This window comes from Falco cherrug, chromosome 15 (assembly GCF_023634085.1).
Source record: "Falco cherrug isolate bFalChe1 chromosome 15, bFalChe1.pri, whole genome shotgun sequence".
In the NCBI taxonomy this organism is placed as follows: domain Eukaryota; kingdom Metazoa; phylum Chordata; class Aves; order Falconiformes; family Falconidae; genus Falco; species Falco cherrug.
The window spans coordinates 13,234,001-13,258,883 of NC_073711.1; the positions used below are offsets into that span (position 1 = coordinate 13,234,001).

Below are 24,883 nucleotides of genomic sequence, written 5' to 3' on the forward strand. Positions count from 1 at the left end.
CGGCCTTCACCGAAAAATCGTTTATTGCGTTTAAGAAACGGGGTCTGGCTTTCCACAGGAAAGAACTACGTTTAGAACAGGTGCGTTACAAACAGCAGGGTGAGTTAATACGACAGCCAGAGAGATGAGGAAAGGTTTATTACAACTTAATTCTGCATAATTTAAAAAAAAATAATAATCATCCTTTAAAACTGTTAGCTGTAATACAAATACTTTTACAGTATAAAATCAAGTTGCCAGTGTATGTATCAGTACCACACTTCAGAGTCTTGGGCTCCCACTGCTGATGGGCCCCGCAGCCCACCCAGGGGGTTGGGACCCCCATGAGCCCTGGCCGCCTCCCCGGGGGCAGCCCAAGCAGCACCAAGGTTCCCACAAAGCCAGGTTTAGCACAGGGGGACAAAGCACAGTGAGGCTCTTCTAGTTTTAATTTCACAGAAATAATTGCAGCTGTAAACTGGAGAAAGCACTTAGACATTTAAGCGTGCCTCGTAACATCCTTTGGACATAGAATTCCTAAACTGCTCAGCTCCCCTGTGGATGGCTTCAGCTATATTTAAAAACATAAGTATTTCAGAAACAATTCAAACCGAAAGATTAAAATCGCTCTCTGCATAGAGTCTCTTTTGCAAATTAAAACATACACATTGGGTTTCTATCCAGTAATAAACCGAGGAATCTTGAACAGTTCGGGAAACCTGCACAGCTTAACCCCTTTTCTGATCTCCTGAAAACAGACAAAATCCAGCTGCAGGGCTGGATGAAGTCTGTATTTACCTACCCACAGGCAAAAAGCAGGAGGAACAGAATGGATTGTAGACTGAAGCACTGGACTACTTACAATAAAATGCACCAAGAAATGGGGGAGGGGGGTGGTTGAACCACAGACTGAGAATGCCCACCTAATGGAAAAGCTCATTCAATCTGTGCGCTCCTGAAGCTCGTTCTCATGAAAAGCAGAGGCTGGAGGAAACCAGCTGTCAGCCAGCAGGACTTTTGCTCCTGGCAGAAAGCAACAGAAATATAAGGCATCTAAATGGCTATTGATGAGGTACTCCAAAGTCAGTAAAAGGTTTTTGACAGTTCAAAGTTCACTTTCTGCTCATTTTCATCATTACTGCGTTATTCTCCTCAGTACTATTGTGCAACCCATTTATTAGGTAATCTACATGGGGATAAAGTGTTCTACCATGATGTAATCAATAATGTAATCAATTCAAACAAATTAAGTAGTTGACTTTTATCTGACCATACTCTCTTCCAGTTAACACCAGGATGGCTGCTCTGTGAGCCTCCAGAAACAGGGTCAGGGCTGTGCAATAATACTTGCTCAAAGGTTTTCTTCACAAAATTATTGTAATCCAGTTAGGAATAACCACAAAAGATGCACAACAAAGATCTGAATATGTAAAAAAGTAAAAACTTTAAAACAGTAGTAGCTTCGGTACAAAATCGCAAATATATGTAGAAAAAAAAAAAGAGGTGCCTGTTGTTGAAATTAAGTCTATTAAGAGCAGTTCAAAGATATCACAAATCTTTTAAAGTACATCTGTGAATGAAGCAAAGGTTATGGGCTTGCACCAGGGTAACTAGACAGTTGATTTAGGCCTGACCAGCATTAAAAAAAAACATGCACTGGCTTAAATAAATACATTTTAAACATGATAAAGTCTATGTACTCAGTTACTGAAATTTACCTATAGAAAATAATCTTGAATTACAAGGCACAGAGTTAATTGCTGCCTGCGAGTCAAGCCCACACTAAAGGCCTACTACTAAAGTAAAGGCAGAACGTGGTGAGTAGAGGTTACCTCACTGAAATACTCCTATGCCCTCACAGCATGCAGGGCACTGCAATAGGAGCCACATCTGGAACAGCACTTCTTCTATGAGTGCAAAAGATGCAAAGACACTCCAGGCAATGGCACTTGGTGAAGAAAAATATGCAGAGTCTCTAGGCTTCTGCAAACATCATGCATAACAGGTGTTTTGGTGTTGCCTGCAATCAGGCAATGTTTGGAAGTCAGTGTTGGTTCACTAGCCACACATACTAGTATTTGGATTAACTGCAGTTTAAAATCTGTGGGTTGCAGTTTCAGTAGGAGCATTCCTCAGATATACAAAAGTTGCAGTTAAGTGTCAGCATCAGTTACACCAGCTGAAGAAAGGCACATCCTCTTCAAAGAGGGGAATCAGGGCACAAATACAAATGTTTCTATCCACTGGGTATTTTTGCCCGTATCAGATAAAGCAAGGTCAAATTAACACAAGATCCCCAATAACCTTGTTGATGTATTTTCTGTTATCTTGCTAAAATGAGGCTTTTTTTCTGCCCAGGGTATACACCAGTGCAGTTTTGCATGTGTGGGAATCACAAGAAAGCAAGTTCTGAATTACCAATTGAGGCTGCATCCGGACAAAGACAGCACTGTCAACTTCAGACAACAAAGCCCAGTCCAGCACCATTGGTTTCACACAAAGTATCTTTGAAGCATGCTGCTTTCATACCACCAAGCTGTAAGGGTAAGTCTAAGGAAGGTTTCATGCGCTCACTCCTCAGCTGGTCCCGGAATCACACATAAAGAACAGTGCACATCCTGAAAATAAAAGCCAGCTGCCACTCACTAAAGCTGCTAAAGAAAGTTTAAAAGTACATAAACAGACCTTCAGTTAAAAGAGTTTATAATAACTGATCACCTAGTAGGGAAGAAAAACTGTCCAGGTAAACCTATCCAGTGCCTGGCTAACAGTTAAAAACTTAAACTGAAACCATCATTGAGTTGCCAGGACAAAATAAGGGTTTCTGGTTCCTGTAAATAGAAACTCCAAATTTTCTGTCAGTATTCTCCCAGAAAACCAATAAAGGAATTTGCTGTAAAAATCTCAGGTTGTGGCCCCAAAAACATTAGGGACTTAAGCAATGAATTCCTCAAGAACAAATGGGCTGCTATCAAGTCTCTGGGATTCATCAAAGGGATGACACTGAAAATCCCGTTTTGATAAGTGTCATCCCAACTACCTCAGTCAGTCCGAGAAGATGACTGTTAACTTTATTCTCAGGGTGCAAAGCCTCTTTGGAGAGTGAAATAAACTCAGTTCAGATGATTATGGAAGACCTGCATCTAAATTACTCTTCCACCTCTCCAATTCAAAAGTATGAAAAAAAATCACTCATTTGAGTGACTCATCATTATTCTAAGTTCCTTATATCAGAAGAAATCAGCTCCTGCTTCTATTAACAAATGCAGGTGTTCCCTGGGTCCTGCTCATTGCATTAAACATGCCTTATACTAACTCTGCGTATAAACGATCACAGTTCACTATAAGGTGAATCTCAGTAATATCTCAGGTATTTTTGCATGTAAACAAATTGTTTTCAAGCTTTAAACTGACAAATTGAAACAACTGGACAGCCAGACTTCTGTTTGTAAAACCAATTCAATCAGTAAATAAGCGATGGGAAAAGCAGCAGCTACACTTAAAGCCAAGTTATCAGAATTTGCTATTTTCAGCAAAATCTAGTAACTGACAGCTACGTAGTAAAGAAGTCTGGCTTCAAAGCAGTCCCTTCTTCTATTTTCCTCCACTAAATAAAGACAGAAGCCAAGTGATACCTGGAGAAGCTGAAGACCAGAACTTTAGAAATAAAGTAGATATTTGACCTCTCAGTTGGGGGGGGGGGGCGGGGGGGAACCCAAACTGTTCTGTTTCAGTATCCCTGAAGCAGTAAGACTGCAAGAATATTTGTTGCATAAACCATTTCTGCTTAGAGCTGTTAGTGCAAGATGCAAATCTTCAATTTAACTCATTAAAGAACCCTCCAATATTCAACTTCGAACATCCATCACCCAAGGTAACTACAATAAGACACATTTTCTTGCGTTCTTCTTTGTCACAGGATACAGAACCGCACGCACAGCTTCAGCAAACACCTCCCGAACACCCTCCTGATTCAGCGCTGAGCACTCCAAATATTTGACTGCTCCAATTTGTTTAGCCAGCGAAGTCCCCTGCTGCGGGGTAGTGGGAGACAAGCTTTGCTCTTTCAACTTTTTAACTGTTTCCAGGTCATTTCTCAAGTCTCTCTTCGTGCCCACTAAAAGAACAGGAACATTTGGACAGTGGTGAGAAACTTCAGGATGCCATTTGTGCCTTACATTTGCATAGGAAGAGGGGCTGCCGATGGAGAAACAGATGACAAATACATTGGTTTGAGGATACGAGAGCGTGCGCAGGCGGTCATATTCCTCCTGGCCTGCAGTGTCCCAGAGATTCAGGCTAACTGTCCGGCCATCAACAGTCATTTGGGCACTGTAGTTATCGAACACAGTAGGGATGTACTCTTCTGGGAAGGCATTGGTGGTATAGCTGATGAGAAGACAAGTTTTTCCCACAGCACCATCTCCAACAACTACACACTTTATAGTCTGCATTCTTTACCCTGAAACAAAGTCCTGCACAAAGCAAGAAAAAAATGTTAGGAAAAGCACACTCAATTATAGTCATTTTAAAGATAAGCTTTAGCAAGTGTTTTTAATGTTGCTAACACTTTCTTATCACAGCTAGACACACTCAGTGTCTCAGAAGCCATTATGAAGAGCTCACAGGCTAGAAAGACAATAGTGAAATGGAGATGCAATGACTTGAGAGCTCCGTGACAAGTGACTGCATTCCAACCATGTAAGTACAAATTCCCACAGTCTTGCCTTACTGCCAGTCAGTTTCCCACAGGCAAAGGGACAAGTCCTTAGAGGTACCTGCAAATGGAAAGGGATCATGACCTCAAACCTAGTAACAAGATACTCTGTCATTTGTAGGTTCACACACATACACCTCTGTACACCTGTACACACACACGCCAAGATTCACACTTCTCGTCTACATAGTCTCCTGCCTAAACAGTTTTAGCGTAAAGAAAGGTCAAAAAATTATATAATAAACCAAAATACTTGTGCTGGGCTGCACTGCTACTGTTTACTATAATAATTCACTCAATTCAGAATTAATCAGACATCAAGAAACTGCATTAGAGGACACCAGATAAAAGCTCCATAAAGTAGCACATACCAGAAAAGCTGTTCTTTGAAATATAACTAGCCATAGTACCCAGATTAGAATACATAAAGAATTTTTCTAAGAAGCCAAGAACAGATTATTCTCACTAATCAGTGACAGAACAAGCAGAACTTAATAGGCTTCAGCCAAACTAAAGAAAGCTTATACCGAGTATTTGAAAAATACATGCTGTAAAAGATCAGCAAACAGCTTTCCTAGGCAAACTGGGGAATTGTTACAGGAGATATTTGACACTTAAATGTCAGATTTCCTGGTAAAGTGAAGAGTAGGTTTGATAATCAAATGGATATAGCCTAAAACTCAATTCATTCCAAATTTTCATCATATGAACAGCAGGAACTTTGGAAATAGCATGGAATATAAGCAGTCATTTGTTGTATGCTAAAGCTTCCACTGCCAGCCTGAACAAGAAGGAACTTGCATCTGCCTTCTCACCCAAATGCCTTTGAGGTACGATCAGTAATCCTCAACTTGCACCCAGCAGCAAATACGCTGCTTCAAAGAGAAGAAACAAACAGTGGGAGGAACTATACTGCATATTCCAGAAAGATCACAGCTCCAAAACCATCAAAATAGCAAAAGGAACATATAAAAAGGAGAAATAGTGAAGTATTTCACTTCTAAAACTTATGAGACCCCCTTCCTTCAACTTTCTCTTCAAGACCATCCAAACAAATCAACAGCTCATTCCTATTTAAGTCTTAGCTTTGTCCTTTTTGACAGTCTTTATCTATATCCATATCCTGCTGTCTTCCCACTGGGAACACACATGATTCTGCTGTACTAAGTGAAAACAGACTACCTTAAGTTTTGGTACAAAGCCCTAACAGGCAACTCCAGTGATACAGACTGTGGTCACTACAACATGCAGTTCTTAAGGAAGTATCCATGTATGTACACACACACTATTGAAAACCAATCACTGGTGAGAAGCAGTGCAGAAACCTTGTCCAGAAAGACCCAGCAGGACATCGGAGGGGAAAAATTTGGAGGAAAACAAGCTGAAAGAAGATGCAGAAGCAGTTTACCCTTTTCGAAAATGGCAGGAATTAGATTTCTAAAACATGAATCACCTGAAATGAAATCTGGCAAAAACTTTTGAGCTTTGGCAGAAAGGCATAGATGTGAGTTTCAGCATACAGCAAAAAAAATCAGTCATTCCATTTAAAGGCTCCAGTCAAATGTAAAGAGATGTGTATGCAACTGCATATTGTAAAGGTATCAGTAAAATGAAGAACAGCACTGACCATCAAAAGCTGACAGCAGGACTGCATATATTATTCCAGAACAGTTGTACCAAGATTTTCATTTAACAGGGCTAGGGAGAGAAAAAAAAAAAAAAGAAGAAAAATTTTTTAAAAAAGGTAAGTTCTATCAAATTAGAGGCTTAGAAACATTTCAGGCATTTTGCAAACCCCAAAATTGAAACCCCTTGTAAAACAAAACTATGTAAAATGTCACAAATTCAACATTTTTAGCATTGTATTATTAATAAAGGTTGACCACTGTTACTGGCAGCATACAATACAACATAATATTCCAGAACACAAAGGCTCTAATGCTACAAGCAGACAGTGACAGAAAGGCAGGTGTATTTTAATACCATAGCACTGCTGTACCTTAAGATGTAACTGTTAACTCACCATCCTAGTCCCTACTGCTGCTGTCTGTGTAGGGCAGATCACTACCTGCTTTGAGACACTGCCACAGTCTCTCCAGCAGCAAGGCTGCCTTCAGAAGTTTCCAAATCACGTTTCCCCTTCCCACCGAGGTAGCACGCCACCTCCTAAGCTGTGACCACACACTGAAAAAGGGTGACGAGTTGTTTCATCCAGTTTACCAAGAAGTACCACAATCAACTGTGTTGGTACAACCAAGCCAGTGGTAGCATATGGTGGAAATGAATCATGGGGGAGGAACACCACACACTGCAACTGCTGCCAAATCATCACTGGACTGCAGCACAGAGAGATTTTAAAGCTTAATTCCTGCATTTACTGCAAACCACTGAAGTATCGGAAGATGCTGTGCTAGAAACCTTCATGGTAACCAACAATTCCAGGGCAGAAATTATTTTCCAAATTAACTACCTATGCAACAGACTGCTATTTTGATCAGTAAGAAGTAGCATCACAGAGATGGCAGAACTAAGTCAGCTGGTTCTGCTTTTTTATAAAAAAAAATTCTGCATGTTTATAACATGCAATAAAAACTCAAACTATAGCAACAAAAATGCCACGGAGAACAAGTTATACAAAGCCTTCTATATGCCTAGTTCCTAAAATAAATAAAAATGGCAAAGACTTGGAAACAGACCTCTCTTTAAAACAAAAACCACGAGCTCCCCCAAGAGCTTTTACCTCTATGCATTTCTGTCCAGAGCTTTTCACAGAAAGGCAGGGTATCCCAGAATTTCACCCCTACCTGCACACACCAGGCACTGATATCCAGAGGGTCATCACACCCATATTGCAAGACAATACACGCAGTTTCATATATTGGTAAACTACAAAGCCATATGTATCCCATACCCATCAGCAGTTAAAATAGCTTTAGTCAACATGATTTAAGATTTCTAATGAAACATGTTACCCAAGGGTTGTGTTGTTGGGGCTTTAAGAGGTTATTAGAGCTTTCGATGAAGAGAACAGTAGTAAGGTAACAAAAAAGCCTGGAACATGCATGCTCTTTCACAGCATTAGTATCTTGAATTACCTCACTAAGGCTTGGATTTTAGAAGAGCAACATTTGCAATAGGAAATAACTCCATGCAAACATGCCAGGCCTCAGGCTAAGTATGAACTACACAAATACAACTAGAGCTTGTAGTCTTTTAAGTATGCTTTTTTGCAGGGCTCCTTTAAAATAGGTCGTCTTAGCTGAAAGGAATCATGTGTGGCACATACAATGCCAGAGAAAAAAATAACACCAGGATACACATGCTGTAGTACTGAAAAACAAAATTTAGACAAATTAAGCAAAAAAAGAGTAGAAAGAAGCTCCTACACCCCTCAAACCTGTACACTGCGAGCAGGTGTAGTTTGGTTAAAGATTTACATTATGGAAGACACAGGTTTTATTAATGTAAGACACAACCAAGCAAACAATATTACCGCCATCAGGCCTTTTCTATTAAATCCACATACCGCTTTGTTCAAAATGTATGAAATCTCTATTTTTTCCTGTAAACAATTTGCCTAGCAATAAAACTCTCATAAGATAGCAAGAAGCTGGGGTTGAAATCTGCATGGAAAAATCTTTCTGTTTCTCAAGCACCCTTGAACTTGGCGATGCATGGTATTTGAATATAAATATATGCTGGGGAAAAAAAAAAACATACTCTGAAAACAAAATTACCAACAAACATTATTAAGAGCAGGAAAATTGGTTTAGGGTTTGTCTGGGATTTTTTTGTTTGGGTTTGGTTTGGTTTTTTTGGTTTTTTTCCTGAACTTCAAAACAATTTTTGGGGAAAACCTTAGAGAGAAAAACTCGACGTACAACAGGCAACAAGAACTGAATAAGAGAAAAATACAAATTAACATGTCAACACATTAAAAACAAGACTTAGAATTTAGAAACAGAAAGCTGGGCATAAGCTTCAAAGCCAAGTTTAAATGTTACTCAGCGAGAAAAAGGAGTGAATGGAAAGTCTACAGTAGTAAGAGGTAATTTGGGTTGCTTAGAGAAAGGACTTCTGTTACAGTTAAGATCATCAGAACATGAAGAGTTCTATCAGTCACAGCAGAATGGGAATAATTTTCAAAGAATAAAAAACCAAAAAACAAATCCAATCACCCCATAAAGAAGTGTTGAGCAAAAATATGTAATTAGAGTTATTTCTATCTTGTCCATCACTGCCTGCGAGAAACTGGCATTCCTGTTTGAGTTAGTTTCCTTCTCAAAAGATACTACAAAGTCTGCATTCACTGCCTGCACACCTGGCACTTCCTTTGGAATGTGCAAGATTTCCAATTGACATGTTGAGACATCATCAGGAGAGCTGCTCCTGTTCTGACCTAATTACGTATTTTCTGGTATTATTAACATGGACAGCTCGCTCTCCTGTTACCCAGCCAGAAATCTGCTGGGGAAATTCACTATTTGGATTCCACTTCCCCCCCTCACAAAGCTATCATAACTTCATGTTGCATCAATATTTTTTTGTAGGAGAGAAAAAACTTCTAGATCCTTTCTTTAACCCTTCTGAAGGAAAGTTCCCTGTCTACTGAGAGAAGGGAGAAAACAGTGACAGAAAACAGAGAGGAAACATGAACCTGAATTCTTCTAGGGCTTTCTAGATTTATGCTTTTAATACTTCCTGCGCTTCGAAAAATTCTTGGCAGAGGAATTACTTCATAGCAGGGTATGTCTCTGCCCTTGCTACGTTAACACCAGATGCCCCTTTGTTAGGTGGATTTTAGTTTTGATATTGCTCTTTGATAACCCCATTTTCACAGTTTGTCAGGTCTTCCATATCTGTCTTTCCAGATTGGATATGGCCCTGTTTTGGCCAAAAACTAGCAGAAAACACACAAGGAGTTCAGCCAAAATCATCTGTACTGAGCTGTGTTGTTTTGTTCAGCCACCACCTTTGATCAATGTCTTGCAGGCTCAGAAGTTTGATACTGCTTTATCAGGAGCAAGCAGAAGTTAAGATATCTAAATGACTTAATTGCTCATCTTTCAGTCACAAAAACTAGATCAGAGATGATTCACTCTGTCCACCTGATACGTGAAGTCAGGCAGAAACTTTCAATAATGAATTGGGTGGGTGGGGCAGTTCTAAGTATATCCTACCATCCTCACCCATGCAAAGGAGTTAAAAATTTTTTCATGTGTGCAGCTTAGCCACCAGACCTGACAAGTAAAAGGGCTCCCTGCAATTTAATCAAGACCGTGTTACCATTCCACAACAGCTCAACTTACTCACCATTGTTTTTAGGCAAGCGCCAAATGAATAGACAACTGCCAGACTTTTAGAATGCATGCCAAGAAAGAGTAAAAAAAGTTAAATAGGAGACCTCATCCCTAATACCATTCAGCAATGGAATGACCTACTTGGACTTCTCAGTGCCTTTCAAAGTTTTCACACCACTTTCTGTCCTGCCATACACCTGCAAGAGAAGCAAAACACAGTGGCACCCGGGGGGGGGTTGTAAAAAAACAAAAACCAAAAAAACCAAGCCAAGCCAGATTTCAGCAGCATAGCAGTCCACAATCCAGAGGTCCATGTGAACACGAGAACTGAAGAACCTCGCTTTCTGCAGAGCTCTGATCAGAGTTTCAGCTCCCATGCACACATTACTGATGCTTAACAAGAGTGCAATTCTCGCTGGTTGTTCCCTCAGTGTGAATGCTAGGAGGGTCTTATCCCTTTTGGCACAAAAAGCTGTTTCAATGAAATAAAAGAAACCACCCAAAACCTTTTATATAATGTTTTTGAAACTTCCACCCTTGTCAAATTAGGCTGAAATTGGGTTTATTGATTTAAAATTGGGTTGTTTTTTTTCCTGGGATGAAACACACATAAGATTTACCACGTAAGCAGTATTTCTTAGGGAACCACAGTGAAAACAAAGTGGTCTACATGAGGTATTCAGGCACCTCAACCTCAGTGCATCAACACTCTTACTACGGCCACTCATACTCCAAATTTTATATAAAAGCAACAATATTAGTGACCAAATATCAATGACCTTAAATTCTATGAATCCAAGATTATGTTTATTGGATAATACATACCCAAAGGGCATTAGAAACAAGCACCTGAACAGCTGCACAGCTGTGAAATAACACTACACCGAGGTGCACCCATACAGCTATACAGAAACTAAAAACTAGGACTTCAGTAGATACCTGAATCCCCAGTATATGAATATAACATGTATCCTGCCTTAATCAAAAGCTGCAGAGTATTAAACTTTATTTTCCTTCTGCAACCCCATGCAAAAGCATGGATTCACCAAGACAGCTACCCTTTGCCATTTATTTGAACACAAGTGACCCTGACACACCTCGAGGGTTAACACAGTAAAGGTCTAAGACTAGGAGGTGAGACTTCAGGGTTCTGTGCCCAGATCCACTACACACCTCCTGGGTGGTACAAGCAACTTGCAGAGGTCCTGGATATCACAGTCAGTTCATAAAAAGTGAGCAACACATATCCTTCCTAGCTTTTACAGATTCTGTCAAGGCCTTATTCATTACTGCTGGCTAAAAGGAAAAAAATACAGTACCTCAGGCATGAGGTTCTGTGAAGAGGCACATTAAGCACATTGCAGGATGAATGATAAATCCAGTTAAAGCACCCTTGATTCCTGTTTGAGGTGGAAAAAAACCCTGTTAGTCTATCTTCCCGTCATCTTTTGTCACCTGGCACTCCAAATGTTCTTTATTTTTAAGAAAAGCCACAACAAAGCCACTGCTGTATTTGAAGGGCAACGTGTATACCAGGAAAACCTAAGCTTTTTCCTCGAGAAAAAAGCCCCCACACGTTTTTCATTCCCTTTGATTTCTACGCTGCCGCCTACAGATTTCACTAGGGAGTAAAAAAACCCAGCCAAAAACCCAGCCAAACAAAAAATATACTTGGTCAATCAACAACAGTTTTCAAAAGTACCTTTAAATATTTTTGACACAATTAAAACATGAGTTAAAGTGTGCACTTAGTGTATATTGTATCATCATTTGTGCACAACAATATTGCAATACTTGCCAGTCTCGTTTGCATCAAGTATTGCATTTCTAAAAAGCGAGCAGAAGTTACCAGCGACAAAGAGCGTCGTAGCAGTCTGCCAGATTTACACATACAGTCATAGGGAAATAAAAAAAAAGAAAAATAAAATACACCTTGCAAAGGCATGGATCTTTATGTGATACCAAACAGTGTGAAAACACTTCAGACTCCAAAAGAATCACAGCCTCATCATGTAAGCAAATCAAACTGTGTATTCAGTTTCCTCCTCCTAATTGCAAACTGTGTATTTCATTGTTTTTCCAAGATCTCAGTAAAGTTCCTTCAAAGAACATTTAAAAGCATCTTTTTTTTTTTTTGTAAGCTAAACCGCCAAATACGTCTCATAAGCTCCCTATAGAAAAACTTGTGTGCAGTTGAACACTGGCAAACTGGCCAAACAGCCTTTAAGCTCTGTATTTTACGTTTGACACAGGAAGAATGTAAACTTTTTAAAATCAAAAAATAAGTTTGGGACAAAGAGCGCACAGCTAGTGATGCTGGCACAAGGAGCACCGCACTCTAGCGCAGGACACATGTTGCAAGCACAGGATACACGTAAAGAACAAAAGCGTTTAAAGCTTTTTTTATAACTCAGAGTAAATATGATGGGAATCACGAGTGTTTATAAAGAGTAAACAGATACCAACAATTCACTGGGTCTTAACAAAAGAACAAAGAGACATCAAATTAAATCAGAAAGACGGAGGTTCAAACCAAGCAAAAGGTACCACTGCTTCTCAGGGTTTGAGGTTAAGCTAGGAATTCCTCAGTACAGGATGTTACAAATACTGAAAGTTCACAGGACTCAAGAAAAGAACCGTTACACTTATGAAAGAGAGCTCTGTAGCGGCTGGTAAATGAGACAACAATACCTGTAACTCCTGAAACCCTTCAGCACTCAAGAGTATTCTAGGTCACCACCGTGCTCTACTCTTCCCCAGACCAGAATCTGGCAGCTTTTAGAGAGTAAACCAAGTATGACTACTCTTATATACCCCTGTAAAGGAAAATTCACTTTCAGCACTGAAACAAGAAACCTTTAGAAAAGGCTAAATCATCATATGCCAACCTTTTATTATATCTGCTGGGAGCAGAGGTCACCTTAAATTTGTCACAGTGCTCCTAACAGGGATCAGCACGGGCCTGGCTGGGAACAGCCCTGCCCAGCCTTCGCCCCGCAGCAGAGGGGAGCGCAGGACTCGCCCGCGGGGCCACGCCGGCTTCCCCCACGTCCCTGGGTGAGAGATGGTGCCACAGATAAGCTTGTTCCGAAACATCCCCCCTCCCCCACGGCTTCAGCACCCTCGGGCTCCCCGGCCACGTTCAGCTCCACAAGCACCGCCGAGCGCAGGAGCCGGGACAGGCCCCCCCCGCAGCCCCTGCGAGCGGAGCGAACGCGCCCTGCGGCTGGGGCCGGCCGCTCCGCCGCTCCTCGGCTCGCCCTTCCACCCCGCGGTACCAGCCGCCCCCCAGCGGGGCAGGTGCCGCGGGCAGCGGGCCAGCAGCCCCCCCGGGAAGGCGACGCCGCAGCTCCCGGCCAGCAGAGGCCGGCGCCGGCCCCGGGCCACCGCCCCCTGACAGCGAGGGCGGCGCGGCCGGACGCGGGGATGTTCCTGCCCAGCGCCGCCCGCCCGGCCGCCGCCCGCCCGCCCCGCTGAGGAGACACGCGCGCAGCCAGGCGGGAGGCCCGGGCCCGCCGAAGCCGCCGCGCCGCCACCGGGCCCGCGGCCAGCGCGCCTCCGGTCGCCTCACGGCCCCTCAGGGCCCGCCACCGCATGTGGGGAGCCCGGGGCGCCGCCCGGCACCGCGCCCCGGCCCCGCGCCGCCGCCGCCGCCGCCGCCCCCCGGCCCGGCCGCCCTTCCGCGCCGCCGGCCCCGCACTCACCTCTCACGCCGCCGGCAGCCACCGCTCCCGTGACGGCAGCGGACCCTCGACCCGGCCGCACCCCGCCGCCCGCCCCTGCCGCTACCGCCGCCGCCGCGCGCACGCGCCCCGCGCACGCCGCCGCGCAGGCGCCCTGTGACCCACCGCCGTGCCCGGAGGGCCCGCCAGGGGGCGCCGCCGCGAGGGGCGGGGGGCGGGCGCGGCCCGCTCCGGCGCTCGGGGTTCGGTACCCGAGTGCTGCACTGCAGGCGGTGAGTGGCGCCCGCCGCCCCCCGGCCCAGCGCCGGGAGGCGCCAGAACCGAACCCCCTCCGGGGACACCCCGCTTCCCCGGCCTCCTGGTCCCCCGCCGCTTGGTCGGTACCGGCCTCTCCCCTGCCAAGGCCTTTGCGGAGGAGGACGCCGAGTCCCTGCGGAGCCACCGACGTTTCCCTCGAGCCGCCGTCCCGTCTTCCAGCGCCCCGGGCCCGGTGCCGCAGCCCCGTCACGGAGGGAGCGAGGCGGCGGCGGTCCAGCCCGCGCACCCGGCTGCCCCGGATCTCTGCTCCGCCGGGAGTGCCAGGGGCGGGCGGAACACGGGGCTGTGGCTCCCCGGTGCCCGAGGTGCCGACACGGGGGCTCCTCCCGCTGTCCTGCCCTGGCCGGGCGCAGCAGAGGGAGAGACACATGGGCTCGGCCCACTGGTGTTTCTTAAGCGCCTGTCAGGAATTTCAAAGTATAACCTTTGCTCTGGATTTTTATTCCTTGCCCCTTCTGACAGGGGAGAGGGCACGCTGCAGCGTGCATGTGGCTTAGGGCTGGATCTGCTACTCCGGAGCTGGTGCCAAGGTCCCCAGCAGCTCAGGAGCCAGCACCGCTCAGCTGCTGAAGCACTTGACTGTCAGTTGCTCGGTGTTCCCATCTCCAGCTCCTCATCTTCCTCCTCTGACCAACTCAAGCTGTCATCTGAGTCCTCCTCCTGCACTGCCCCGGGCTCCTCTGCGTTGGCAGCTGCCTTCTCCTGCCCGTCACAGGAGTGCAACCTGCTTTGGGGGTGCTCCAGCCTGGCCCACAAGCCAGGGCTGGCTTTGCAAAGCGTGATCTCCACCTTGGTAGGGACCATGGTCACAAAGCTTTTCTCTACTTCGATGACCTAGACAGAGGGAAGAAAAGCTGCAGTGAGCTGGGCACGGGAGGGCAAGGAGCATGTGCTCATCCTTTCCCTTACTGGCAGAGCCCTACCAGAGGAGAAGAAATGAGCCAAGAGATGGAGCGGGATGAAACCCGGGCTCCAGCTGAGCTTCAGGGTGTTCCGTTTGAGCAGCACGACAGTGCTGGCACAGAGCTCAGCTAGCCACAGCCACGCACACAGCTGCGGTACAGCCCTCTCCCCACGGCAGCGAGCTGCGCTGAGACACAGCCATACCCGCACCCAGCGGCACGCTCTGCTGCCACAGGCGCAGGCAGCACACCCCAGAAATAAAGCCAAGAAATGTACATGCAAATTCTGGAGTCTCACTGCTCCACAGCCAGCAAGCAGCTGAGAAATCAAGAGAGCTTGTGTCTCCCCCTCACACCACCGCCTGCCTGCAGGCACAGCAGGACTGCAGTAGGGGAGAGGGACCTGCTGGGCCAAAGACCCTTTGGGGCAGTCTGGGACCAAACCCAGCACACCTACAGACCCAGCAGCAACGTACAGCTCTGTTCTTGGTGCAGGATCGATTGGTGCAGCCACCAGCAGCCTCCGAAACAGCCCTCCTCACAAGCCCTAAGGCATTTCCTAGCAGAGATGGCTATAAATGCTGGTACCTGGGTGACCTGGCCCAGGAGCAAAAGCAAGCACAGGCTGCCTCACAGCATTGCAGCCCAGCCCCACAGAGACTATTGGCACACAGAAATCAAAGTAAACAGGATCTTACCCCCCAGAGATCTAGTTCTGTCTGGAAAATCTTATTCCCTTCAAAGATGACATGAACCTCAAGCTGAAAGATCAACAGAAAATTATCTGAATGGATAGCACAACACTTGCCAGAGCTCTTCCCTGGGGCAATGCAGCTGACTTCCAGCATCGTAATGCATCCCACACACTGGAGCCAGTGTAACAGCCCTGCAATGGCCTCAGCACCTGGGAGCATTTCACCCCCTTCAGAGCATGCCAGGTTCACCTCTGCCACCAGTCGAGGGATTCGAGGCCAGCAGAGCCACCCACTGAGGCTGAAAGCCACTAAGCCAGAGTGGTAGGGCAGATGCTGCTGCAGCAGCAGCGATGCCACTGGGCTGTCAGCTTGGGGACAGCAGGTAGGCAGTGCAGCAACAGACCAAAGAGGCTATCAATGAGGGCCAGCTCCTGGCTGTTGGCTCACCAAAATCAGGTGCCACAGAAGTGTGCATCCCCAGCACAGCCCTGCCCACCCCACTCACCACAGTGCGGTTGGCTTTCACGCTGCTGAGGGCAGGCAGGGGGTTCTTGGCATAGACAGTCACCACCACCTGGCTATTGGTTTGGTGCCAGTCCTGCCGGCTTGACACCGCCTTCTTGTCCTGCTGGGGAGAGGAATCTATCACGGCATGGCATCTAGCCCAAATACACCCCAAAACAGAGGGGCTGTCTGTGCCGGAGGATGCTTCTTCACACATCTTCACAGAGCACTGGCTGAGGTTAGCATCAACTAAGCAAGATCAAACTCTGCCTTTCATCAGGTTTTTGAGGGGACATCATTCATGCAATGGTGGGCAGCCCCTGCCAAGCTGTCCCATGCAACATCGGGCATCTGTCCTGTGCTTGGGGTTGCTCCAGAAGGAGGTGTTAAGACCAGAGACATCCCCCTTCTTGTTCCAGAGTCACTCTCCTATGCCCAAGCTCACAGGCACTATGCAGTCAGGAAATTTGGTCTGGAGGGCAGCGCAGGAGCTGTTGCTGGACATGAATCATGCCACCATGTTAAATGTGGCACATAGATGAGCCCCAAAGGGGCACATTTCACATTTCTCCCACGGGATCCCACCTCATCTGTGCCACAGGCAGCTTTGGCTCCACTAGACATTTCTGAGCATCACCAGGAGACAGACCCACTGCAGCCCTCAACATTACCAGCCAGAGAAACACCACAGGAGGAACCCCAGCCCCAAACTCAGGTGACAATTAGCACAAACCATCTGCATCACAACATCACAGTACATTCACTGCAGCCTCCTTTACATCCACTATAAGTTTTCTTCTCCAGGATAAAGAACAGACTGGGCTCAGAGGGTGTTGCTCAGAGTAGTGCTGACTCAGACTTTCAGGGTTATCCTGGGCCACTTTGCTGCAACTTTCCCAGCTCAAGCCTGTTTCCAGCCAGGAGCTTCCCTGGAGAAACTTACACATGCATACGCACACACTAAATATTGGGAACTGGGGTCTTCGCCCCCTTACCCTGCCACACCACTGTGTCGCTATTGTAGATGAGGTCCCTCCTGGGAAGCAGTTGCAGAGCGAAAGCTTCGTTAAAACCAAATTCAGTCATCTGCATTCACGTTTCAAAACTTTTGGTGTGTTTTGCAAGGCTTTTCCCATGCTTAGCTGCCTCCCCCTGTGCAGCAGCCTGCAGCGCTGGCTACGCTGTGCCTGGGGCCAGCTCCTGCCTCACTCAGCTTCCTATACATCTGCCCGTTGGGGCTGAGAGCTGACACATTTTGTGAATGAGGGAGATGCATTTTAAACAGCAGATGGGTGAAGATTAAGCATTCAAACCCTGCACAGTCATCTGTCAGCAATTATGAAAATTAAGAGAATTAAATGCAGAAACCCATGTGAATGCAGAGCCAGGGAAGGAGCACTCCTCAGGTGTCAGTAATGGCACTTTGCTCACACAAGTCACCGCTGCCAAGAGCCCCCTTACCCCCTTCCCTGTCCAGCAGTGCTTCCCAGTTCTGCAGCCCGGCTGTTCCAGGAAGGTGCTGAAGTCCGTCGTTTTGAATTTGCAGCAGCTCCAGTACTTCATCCTGGAGAGAGCAGGGTGACCTGAGCAGGGAGCACCCACGGGAGCAGGAGAGGGGACCACAGCAGACTTCAGGGTGGTGGGGGAGAGGAACTCGGAACCAGCATCTCCCCCTGCCCACCTGTTGCTGGGGGGGGGGGTTTCACCCGCAACTGCACCGGCTGAGGCCACCCAGCCTTGCAATGCAGCAATTTCAGCCCTCAGCAGGGTCATTTTGCTCCCTGGTAAGAGGTTGTTTCTTACCCCTCGTGGAAGACAGGAATGCCAGGATGGAAAACACAAACCTCTGTGTTGCAATCTGGGCCCTGGTAGATCTGTGGAGCAAGAAGCAGAGGAAAGTTTTGGCTGTGCCTCTGGCACAGCACAGCACAGCCAGGCATCCACCCATCGGTGCCCATCCCTGCACAGGGCACAGCACGATGCCCAGCATCACCCTTTCACTGGGTCCAGCATCTGTGAGGACCTCCTCTGGGACTATGCCTAGCTGGCAGCCTGGCACTGGTCTCTGCTCCCTGCCAGCAAGGCAGCCACCCCACCTGCACCGGGACCCCAGTGTCATCCCCCCAACCACAGCAGCAGCCCTTCCATACGCCCTCTCCCAAACACAGCCTGGTCCCAGCCCAGCCACTGGGCAGCACAGGGACAACGGGCAAGTTTGCACACCACAGAAACACATTCTGAGGTGCAAGGGGCTGTTTATCCATCCTGCCCTTTCCCCTCCTTCCCAGAGCATGTCAGTCTCATGTCCTCATCCACCTCCCACCTTTTGCTCCCTGCTTGCTCCCTTCCCTGCTGCTTTCCAAGCATGCTGGCCCTTCTGCAGCTTGGTCCCTCCGGCACGTGCCTTGAGGCAGACAGGCAGTCTTGGGGCAAGATAGGAAGTGGGCTGTGCTGCGTTAATTAAATGCAGGTGGGAATTATTCTACGTGCACTTTACCTATAGGCCCATATCCTGAACATGTGCTATATTTCATTGCAAGCAATTAGCAGCAGTGAAACACAAATGTACCACTAGTCCAGGAATCTGGAAGCCTCTTGCAGGAACATGGCTGGGAGGTGACAGAGGCAGCCACTCCAGGGATGGGATGAGCAGGAGCATACGGAGCGAATGGGCACTGCCACCTCCAACCCACCTGGCACCCTGCCCCACACCTGATGGTAGCTGGGACACAAGCCACCGCACCAGATCTGCAATGCTCCTGGCCGTGTGGCACAGACCGTGCAAAGATGGGACCCTGCCCGGTACTTACCGCCTTGCAGCCTGCATTCTTGCAGGTGCTGCCAGCTCTCACCTGGGCAGCCGCCTCCCCTGTGAGAACAACACAGCTTCACCCTGGGGAACACTCCATCCATGCTTGCCCCCAGACCTTCCCCACAGCCCCACTCCCAGCTCCCGAGCTTCGCACAAGACAGCCCCTGAGCACAGCCCATTGCAATGTACCTCCAAGGTGCAGCTCTGTGGATTTGCAGGTGGCTGAGCACACACCTGCCATCCCGTGCTGAACCTGCCGTGCAAAACCCCATGCTGAACTTGCCACATGCAACCCCACTGCCACCCATCAGCTCATCGCTACCTGTGCAACTGCCCTCAGGTGACTCGTCCTTGGAGGACAGGTTCAGTTTCTCCAGTGCCTGCTCCAGAGACCTGGATACTTTAATTGGCAGCAGTTGTCTAGGCTCATCAGAGCTGGGAAACAGCAGCAGCAAAAGCCAAGTGGGTTTTTTTTGCAATTTAAGTGTTGTTGCCTCTCTTGAGGAAGCAGCAGGTCAAGACACATGCAGAAGAAGCAGCACGGCAGGGCAACACTGTTAGCTGAGGCTGTCTCACCTTGGTCTTTCCCGCTGCATCTTCTCAGCTGATTTTGGTCCTTGGATGATGAGCTCCTGCACTGGTTTGGCCTTCAGCTCATCTGAGGTCTCCTTTTGGCTGAAAGGCTCAGGGGGCTTCTCCTTGCTGTGAAACCCCTTTGTGCATCCCTGAGCAGCAGAGGCAAGCCTGATGCCTGCTTTGCCTTCCCTAACCTGGCAGCTGCTCCCAAACCCTGTGAGTTCCCGTGGTCTGGTGGCTCTGTGTCCTGCAGGGATGGGCTCTGACCCCGCACCAAGGCAGGGGCTATGTCTGCAGGGATTCCCAGGGACGGTGTGGCAGCCTCACTGGTGCCACGGCAGAGAGGTCTCAGCTTTGCTGCACCCCAGCCTGGCAGCTGAAGGGCACCAAGTCTCCCTCACATCCCTGGGCCTCTGCTGCCTCCCTCCCCCTGGCCCGGACAGCCCAGACATTCACAGCTGTGCTGGCACTTGGGGCATTTGTCCTCATCCCACAGGATCCTGGTGGGGGATCTCAGCCCTTTCTGACACCCTTCTCTGGGACCGCCTGCCCCACACCCTGGGAGCAGCACCCTTGCTTGCAGGCTCCTGGGCAGCAGATAGGAAATCCCCACCCAGCAGGGCGAAGGGGGCAGCCTTGGCATGGGATGGGGCTGGGCCAGGCCAGGGCAGGGCAGCGGTGAGGAGGAGAGGACAGAGGAGCAGTGGGTGCATTTGGGCTGGCAGGTCACTCACCTTTATGGAGAGGAACTCGGAGAAGTCTGTTGTGCGTTTCTTGCAACAAGACCAGCCCTAGGCACCGGGAGATGACAAAGTGGTCAGGTGCGGGCAGTCCCTCCAGGCACGAGGTCCCCCCCTGCAGCTGCAGCCTGGCTCCTGCCCTACTCACCTTCAGGGCATCGTGGAAGATGGGGACACCCGGGTGGTACAGGCAGGAATCTGAAAAGGGCGATCAGGCAGAACATTTCATGAGGAACAATCCTGCCCACAAGGCACCTCTGATGCCTGGCAGCTCCTAAGCCAGCTCCTGCCATGTGGGCTGCCTGTACTGGGCTCAGCTCAGCCCTGCTTGGCAGCTTGGGCTGCAGACTGGGAAAGTGGCATGCATTCCCACTCACCCCAGTGCAAGGTGGATGAGCCCACTTACCCTTGGCGTTGTGCTCAGGATCAAACCTCTGCCCACAGCCCTTGTTGTAGCACAGCAACGCCATAGCTGAGGTGTACTCACAGCGTCCTTCACTCCTTCCACAAATATCCCACCAGTCTCATCCCTGCCTGTGACCTCCCATCTGCTTCCCGGCAGTTTCCAGCCCAGGCATAGGGAGGTGGCTTTGCCTATCTTTGGAGGCAGCTGGAGGAGGTGGCTGGTAACTGGAGACCAGGCTAAAAATGGACACAGCAGCTCAGCAGCTGACGGGACCCGGCACCCATGTTATCTCAAGAGGCATTTTTGTCCTGCCCCTGTGCCCAGAAGAGGGAATGCTGCGGGGTGGCTCCACACCTGGGGTGGGCAGAGGACCTCCCAGTGCCTGCCATCCTGCCGGCATCTGGAATGGAAGCATTGGCATTGGGGTCACCCTGGTGTTCACGCTCAGCTTGGGGCAACCTGCGACTCTTCTTGACCAACTGCTCTCATTTTCTTTGGCATATAGAAGCCGCTGAAAGTTTCCTGAAAAAGAAGGGAAGAGACTTCCCAGAGCCTCAGGGCAAAACGTGTGGTGATCTCCCCCAGCCCCAGAAGGCCCTATTCTAAACAGAAACACCGTCACACCAAAGCAGTGCATGTGGCCAAGACATCCTCCAATGCAGGGTCTTGTGCAACCCAGGGATGAAATTTGTCCCCTGGAAGATCATTGCCATCATAGAAAAAGGGTGCAAAACATTATATGGGCCTCCCAAACCCCAAACTCAGGAGCGGTTTGCTTGGACAACCTGCCCCCATTCTGGGACCCAAGGGTTTTTCTCTACAAACAGGAAACCTTCTTGAGATCAAAGGTTTTACTTAGTTCCTACAGACATCTAAAACAACTATTACTTTCTTTTTGTTGTTCCTGTTCACAGACAGCTGTTTCCTGGGTGCTGCCCTGACCTGTCAGAGCACAAAGCACCTGCAGAGTGTTTCTGCTCAGGAACCAGGTTCAACATAAGCCCTTGGCACTATCAGGCAGTGCAAAGGGCAGGTTCTGCAGGCAACAGCCTGGGAGGGGAACCCACAGGGTCCACTGTGGCTGATGTAACACCATCCTGGTCCCATGATGTTTGTTTAACCTAGTTAATCCCGCTACAACAGCCTGCAGGACCTGCTGCCACCCCAAGGGGATCTCCAAAGTCCAGAGTTAGGATGAACTCTTGCAGAAATTCTAGAGCTCACCAAGGAGATGACTCCAGAGTCTTTTCACACTGCCCTGCTGCTCCATGTCCAGCTCAGTTCTGCCATCCCCACCTTGAGACACCCCGGCCAGCAGCAACATTGGGCTGCTTGCCCATCAAAGCAAGGCCTTGGTTGCCTTGTCATCTCATTAGCAAGTGAGACAGTCCCACTGGAGGGGAGGTCGTGTATCACCATCACCATCAGGTCTCCTTGTGCAAAGGTAGCCTGTATATAAACCCACATCCAACCCAAAAGGTAGGAGGGAAATGTGAGGACACTGAGGAGCTGCCACACCAGCATAAGCCACATGGCTTCAAGCTGATACCTCCCTCGAATGACTGCGGTGCCTAAAGACACAATATATGACCTAAGGGACCCAAGGGTGGGTAAAAAAATGCTGCTGGCATCCAGAGCCTCTGTTCAGGTGGGAGGGATCACTTGGGACCCAGGAAGCCAGGCAGAGCCCTGTGATGGGAGAATTTGTGGTCCCGGGGGCTGAGCAGAGAGCTATAGGGTTTCAGATCTCCTTGTCCTTTCTATGAGCTGTCAGCAAAGCTGCAGCTGTTGCCATCCCTGTGCCAGTGGGAATCTGGAGCTCAGGTTACGTTGCATGCCTCAGAGGAAATGCCAAGGGGATGCTGTGGCTGACCTATGCACAGAGGCTCAAGGCTCATCGCAGAGGGACCAGCAGGTAGCTGGGGGGGCTGTGGCTGAGCAGAGCACCCTCAGCACCCAAGGAGCAATGGCAGGCAGTGGAGAGCATGCAGCAGCACTGCTCTGCCCTTGCTCCTCTGCTGCACCACTGCAAATGTCTGCAGGGAATAAGGTGGCTTGACAGATGGGACATAGCATAGTGAAATACAGTAAATTGGGGTGTCCACAGCTCCGGGCCAAAGGGGGTGGTCCCCAGGGAGGACAAGGTGAGGGCGTGCAGCCTGGGAGACAGACACAAGAAACCTGCCATGAAATAGAGATAAGCTCCAGGGGAACCAATCGGTCAGCCACCAACAGACTCAAGGCCCTGCTAGTGCTGGTGCTTTGAAGATTAGGAAAAAGAGGATGAGAGAAAGGCAGAGAATGGAGAGAAACTCAGTTCACCCTTTGGTCATTTGGGGTGCTCTGTGGAGCTCAGGGCAGTGGGAAGGGAGAGCGTTTCTAAAGCCTGGAGTTGCTCCTCCATACAAAAGGCTGGTTAGGAGGAGGAAGATCCCTGACATACATATTACCACTACAAATGCTACACAAAGCTAGTAGGCAGGATTCATGTTTTAGTTATTTGAGAAATAAAATCTTCCCGATAAGGATATGTGCTGAGCAATTCTACAGCAGAAGTTCTGCCTGGATGCTCCTCTGGCAAGCACTGCTCCAGGGTTACATACCAACAGTTGTCCAAGACGTCTGCACTGATTGTACTCAACACCTCGGAGAACAGCTTTAAAAAAGACCAGAAAACCATCGGAAATGGGGTTGTGGACAATATTCATCTCTCCATTCAGGAACACTGCCCTTCTGCAGCTCATGTTATTACAGGGCTGTTTCCCCAATGCTCCGGTCTCACTGAACAATTACATCTTCAAAGTGGAATCAGCTTCCCAGGTGATGGGAATTTTCTCCCTGTAGTTCAGGCAGTGTCTTGCTCCCACAGATAATTTTGTCTCCTTGCAGCCAAACTGCTGAAGGAGACAGTTACTCCAGTGCTTGCTCTGAAAATGCATGCAACAGTCCTCATCAAAAAGCGCACTTTGGTCCTCAACAGGAACCGGTCCAAAAAGAATAGAATTTGGTCTACTCCTAAGATGCAGTTTTCTTGGCATTAGCTAGCATCCGTAATAAAAACCTGCTGCCCCAAACAGCCTGAACTGGTGGGGAGTATGGGGTTTTACAGGTTTTCCTTTGGAGGGTCCTGTTGCCTTACAGCACGGTCACTGTGAGCTCAGGCAGAGCAGCGTGGCCAGGAAAAAGGGGAAAGCATCCCAAAGGCAGCGTTGTGCTAGGGTGAGCTCCCTGCTTTCTTCCTCTCCTTCTGGCTCTCTCTGGCACTCAGGTGCCTCACCAGGCAGACAAGAAGGTACCTGAGCCATGACCAAGACAGAAGAGAGAATGATGGCTCTTTTCAGCAAGGCCACAGGAAATCACGTCTTCTTCTTTCAGCTCTCAAAGGTAGCTCACCAGAGAAGCACCTCTCCATATTCTACCATTTGTAGCTTTCTATGATAAATGACAGCTTCTAGTGAGATGCATTGTGCCAGGAAAAAAAGGAAATGTTTGTCTATTGCTTTCATGTGACAAAATTATCCACGTACCCACTGGATTTTTCAGATTTATCCTCAATTCTTGTGAATGCAGTCACTGTTGTTTAAGGAGAAGCTGCATAAAGCACAAGCTGTAACTTCTGAAGCCCACAAATGATGAGGGTTTAAAGCTAAGAGTGAAGTGATAAGAACCAGACTGCTCATGAGTCCTTGCTCTGATATGAACTGATACTGTGTTAAGTGGATTTTAAACAAGCTGATCAGATAGACAGCAAAAGGCAAGGGTATCTCTTCGTGATAGTCAAAATACTTCATCAGTCTGCAGTGACGTAACAGCCAGCGACCTGGAAAAGCATGCAGAGGAAAGTGTTCCCGTCTGCACACTGCTTGGACCTCAGCACAGCACAGCAGTGCTTGTGCAGAGTCCAGCCCCTGGAGCTGCGCTCGCTACCTTATCCAAGCAGTGCAAGACAAGGCTGACAGCAAAACCGCCAGTGCTCCAGCAGACTCCAGTATCTGGAAGTGCTCTGGAGTAGGCAGCCTTGCTTGCTCCTGTGCCCAGCCTTAGATGCTTCTGCACTACAAGCAGTCCCCAGTGCCATTTCCTCCTGCTGCACGCCTCTGAAAGCCTTAGTAATGGTCTGCTTTATGATTTCCTTACTAGAACCTCAGTCACAGGTTTTCAGTCTCCTCCTTTCAAGTAAATGAGAATAGTTACCTCTGTCATTCACAGCAGAGCGTAGTTTTAGTTTTCTTCCTTTGCTGTCATTTGATC

General features: G+C 48.2%; 2 protein-coding genes and 1 long non-coding RNA gene across 7 annotated transcripts; all 3 read right to left on the bottom strand.

Annotated features, from left to right (window-relative positions):
- Nucleotides 1-5: 5 nt before the first annotated feature.
- LOC102048197 (rho-related GTP-binding protein RhoG-like) lies at nt 6-14,268 on the bottom strand. 5 transcript variants are annotated; one of them, XM_055727450.1, is made up of 4 exons: nt 13,701-13,809; nt 12,688-12,812; nt 6,324-6,394; nt 6-4,454 (listed from the first exon to the last, which is right to left on the bottom strand). In XM_055727450.1, exon 4 carries the CDS (start codon nt 4,431-4,433, stop codon nt 3,858-3,860), a length of 576 nt encoding a protein of 191 aa, XP_055583425.1. In that variant the 5' UTR covers nt 4,434-4,454; nt 6,324-6,394; nt 12,688-12,812; nt 13,701-13,809; the 3' UTR covers nt 6-3,857. The 5 variants fall into 5 exon arrangements, with proteins under 5 accessions (XP_055583425.1, XP_055583426.1, XP_055583423.1 ...); XM_055727451.1 differs by lacking the exons at nt 12,688-12,812; nt 13,701-13,809 and adding an exon at nt 14,064-14,268; XM_055727448.1 differs by lacking the exon at nt 12,688-12,812 and having other exon boundaries at nt 13,701-13,811.
- Nucleotides 14,269-15,202: 934 nt separating this feature from the next.
- On the bottom strand, nt 15,203-19,506 carry ITGB1BP2 (integrin subunit beta 1 binding protein 2). Its single transcript, XM_055727690.1, has 7 exons — nt 19,487-19,506; nt 19,233-19,345; nt 18,909-18,967; nt 17,902-17,972; nt 17,560-17,662; nt 16,100-16,219; nt 15,203-15,660 (listed from the first exon to the last, which is right to left on the bottom strand). The coding sequence occupies exons 1-7, from the start codon at nt 19,504-19,506 to the stop codon at nt 15,577-15,579; spliced, it is 570 nt and encodes a 189-aa protein (XP_055583665.1). The 3' UTR covers nt 15,203-15,576.
- Nucleotides 19,507-20,171: 665 nt separating this feature from the next.
- LOC129737413 (uncharacterized) lies at nt 20,172-20,773 on the bottom strand. Its single transcript, XR_008735240.1, has 3 exons — nt 20,633-20,773; nt 20,375-20,424; nt 20,172-20,277 (listed from the first exon to the last, which is right to left on the bottom strand). It is a non-coding gene; the product is annotated as an uncharacterized LOC129737413 (long non-coding RNA).
- Between the last annotated feature and the right edge of the window lie 4,110 nt (nt 20,774-24,883).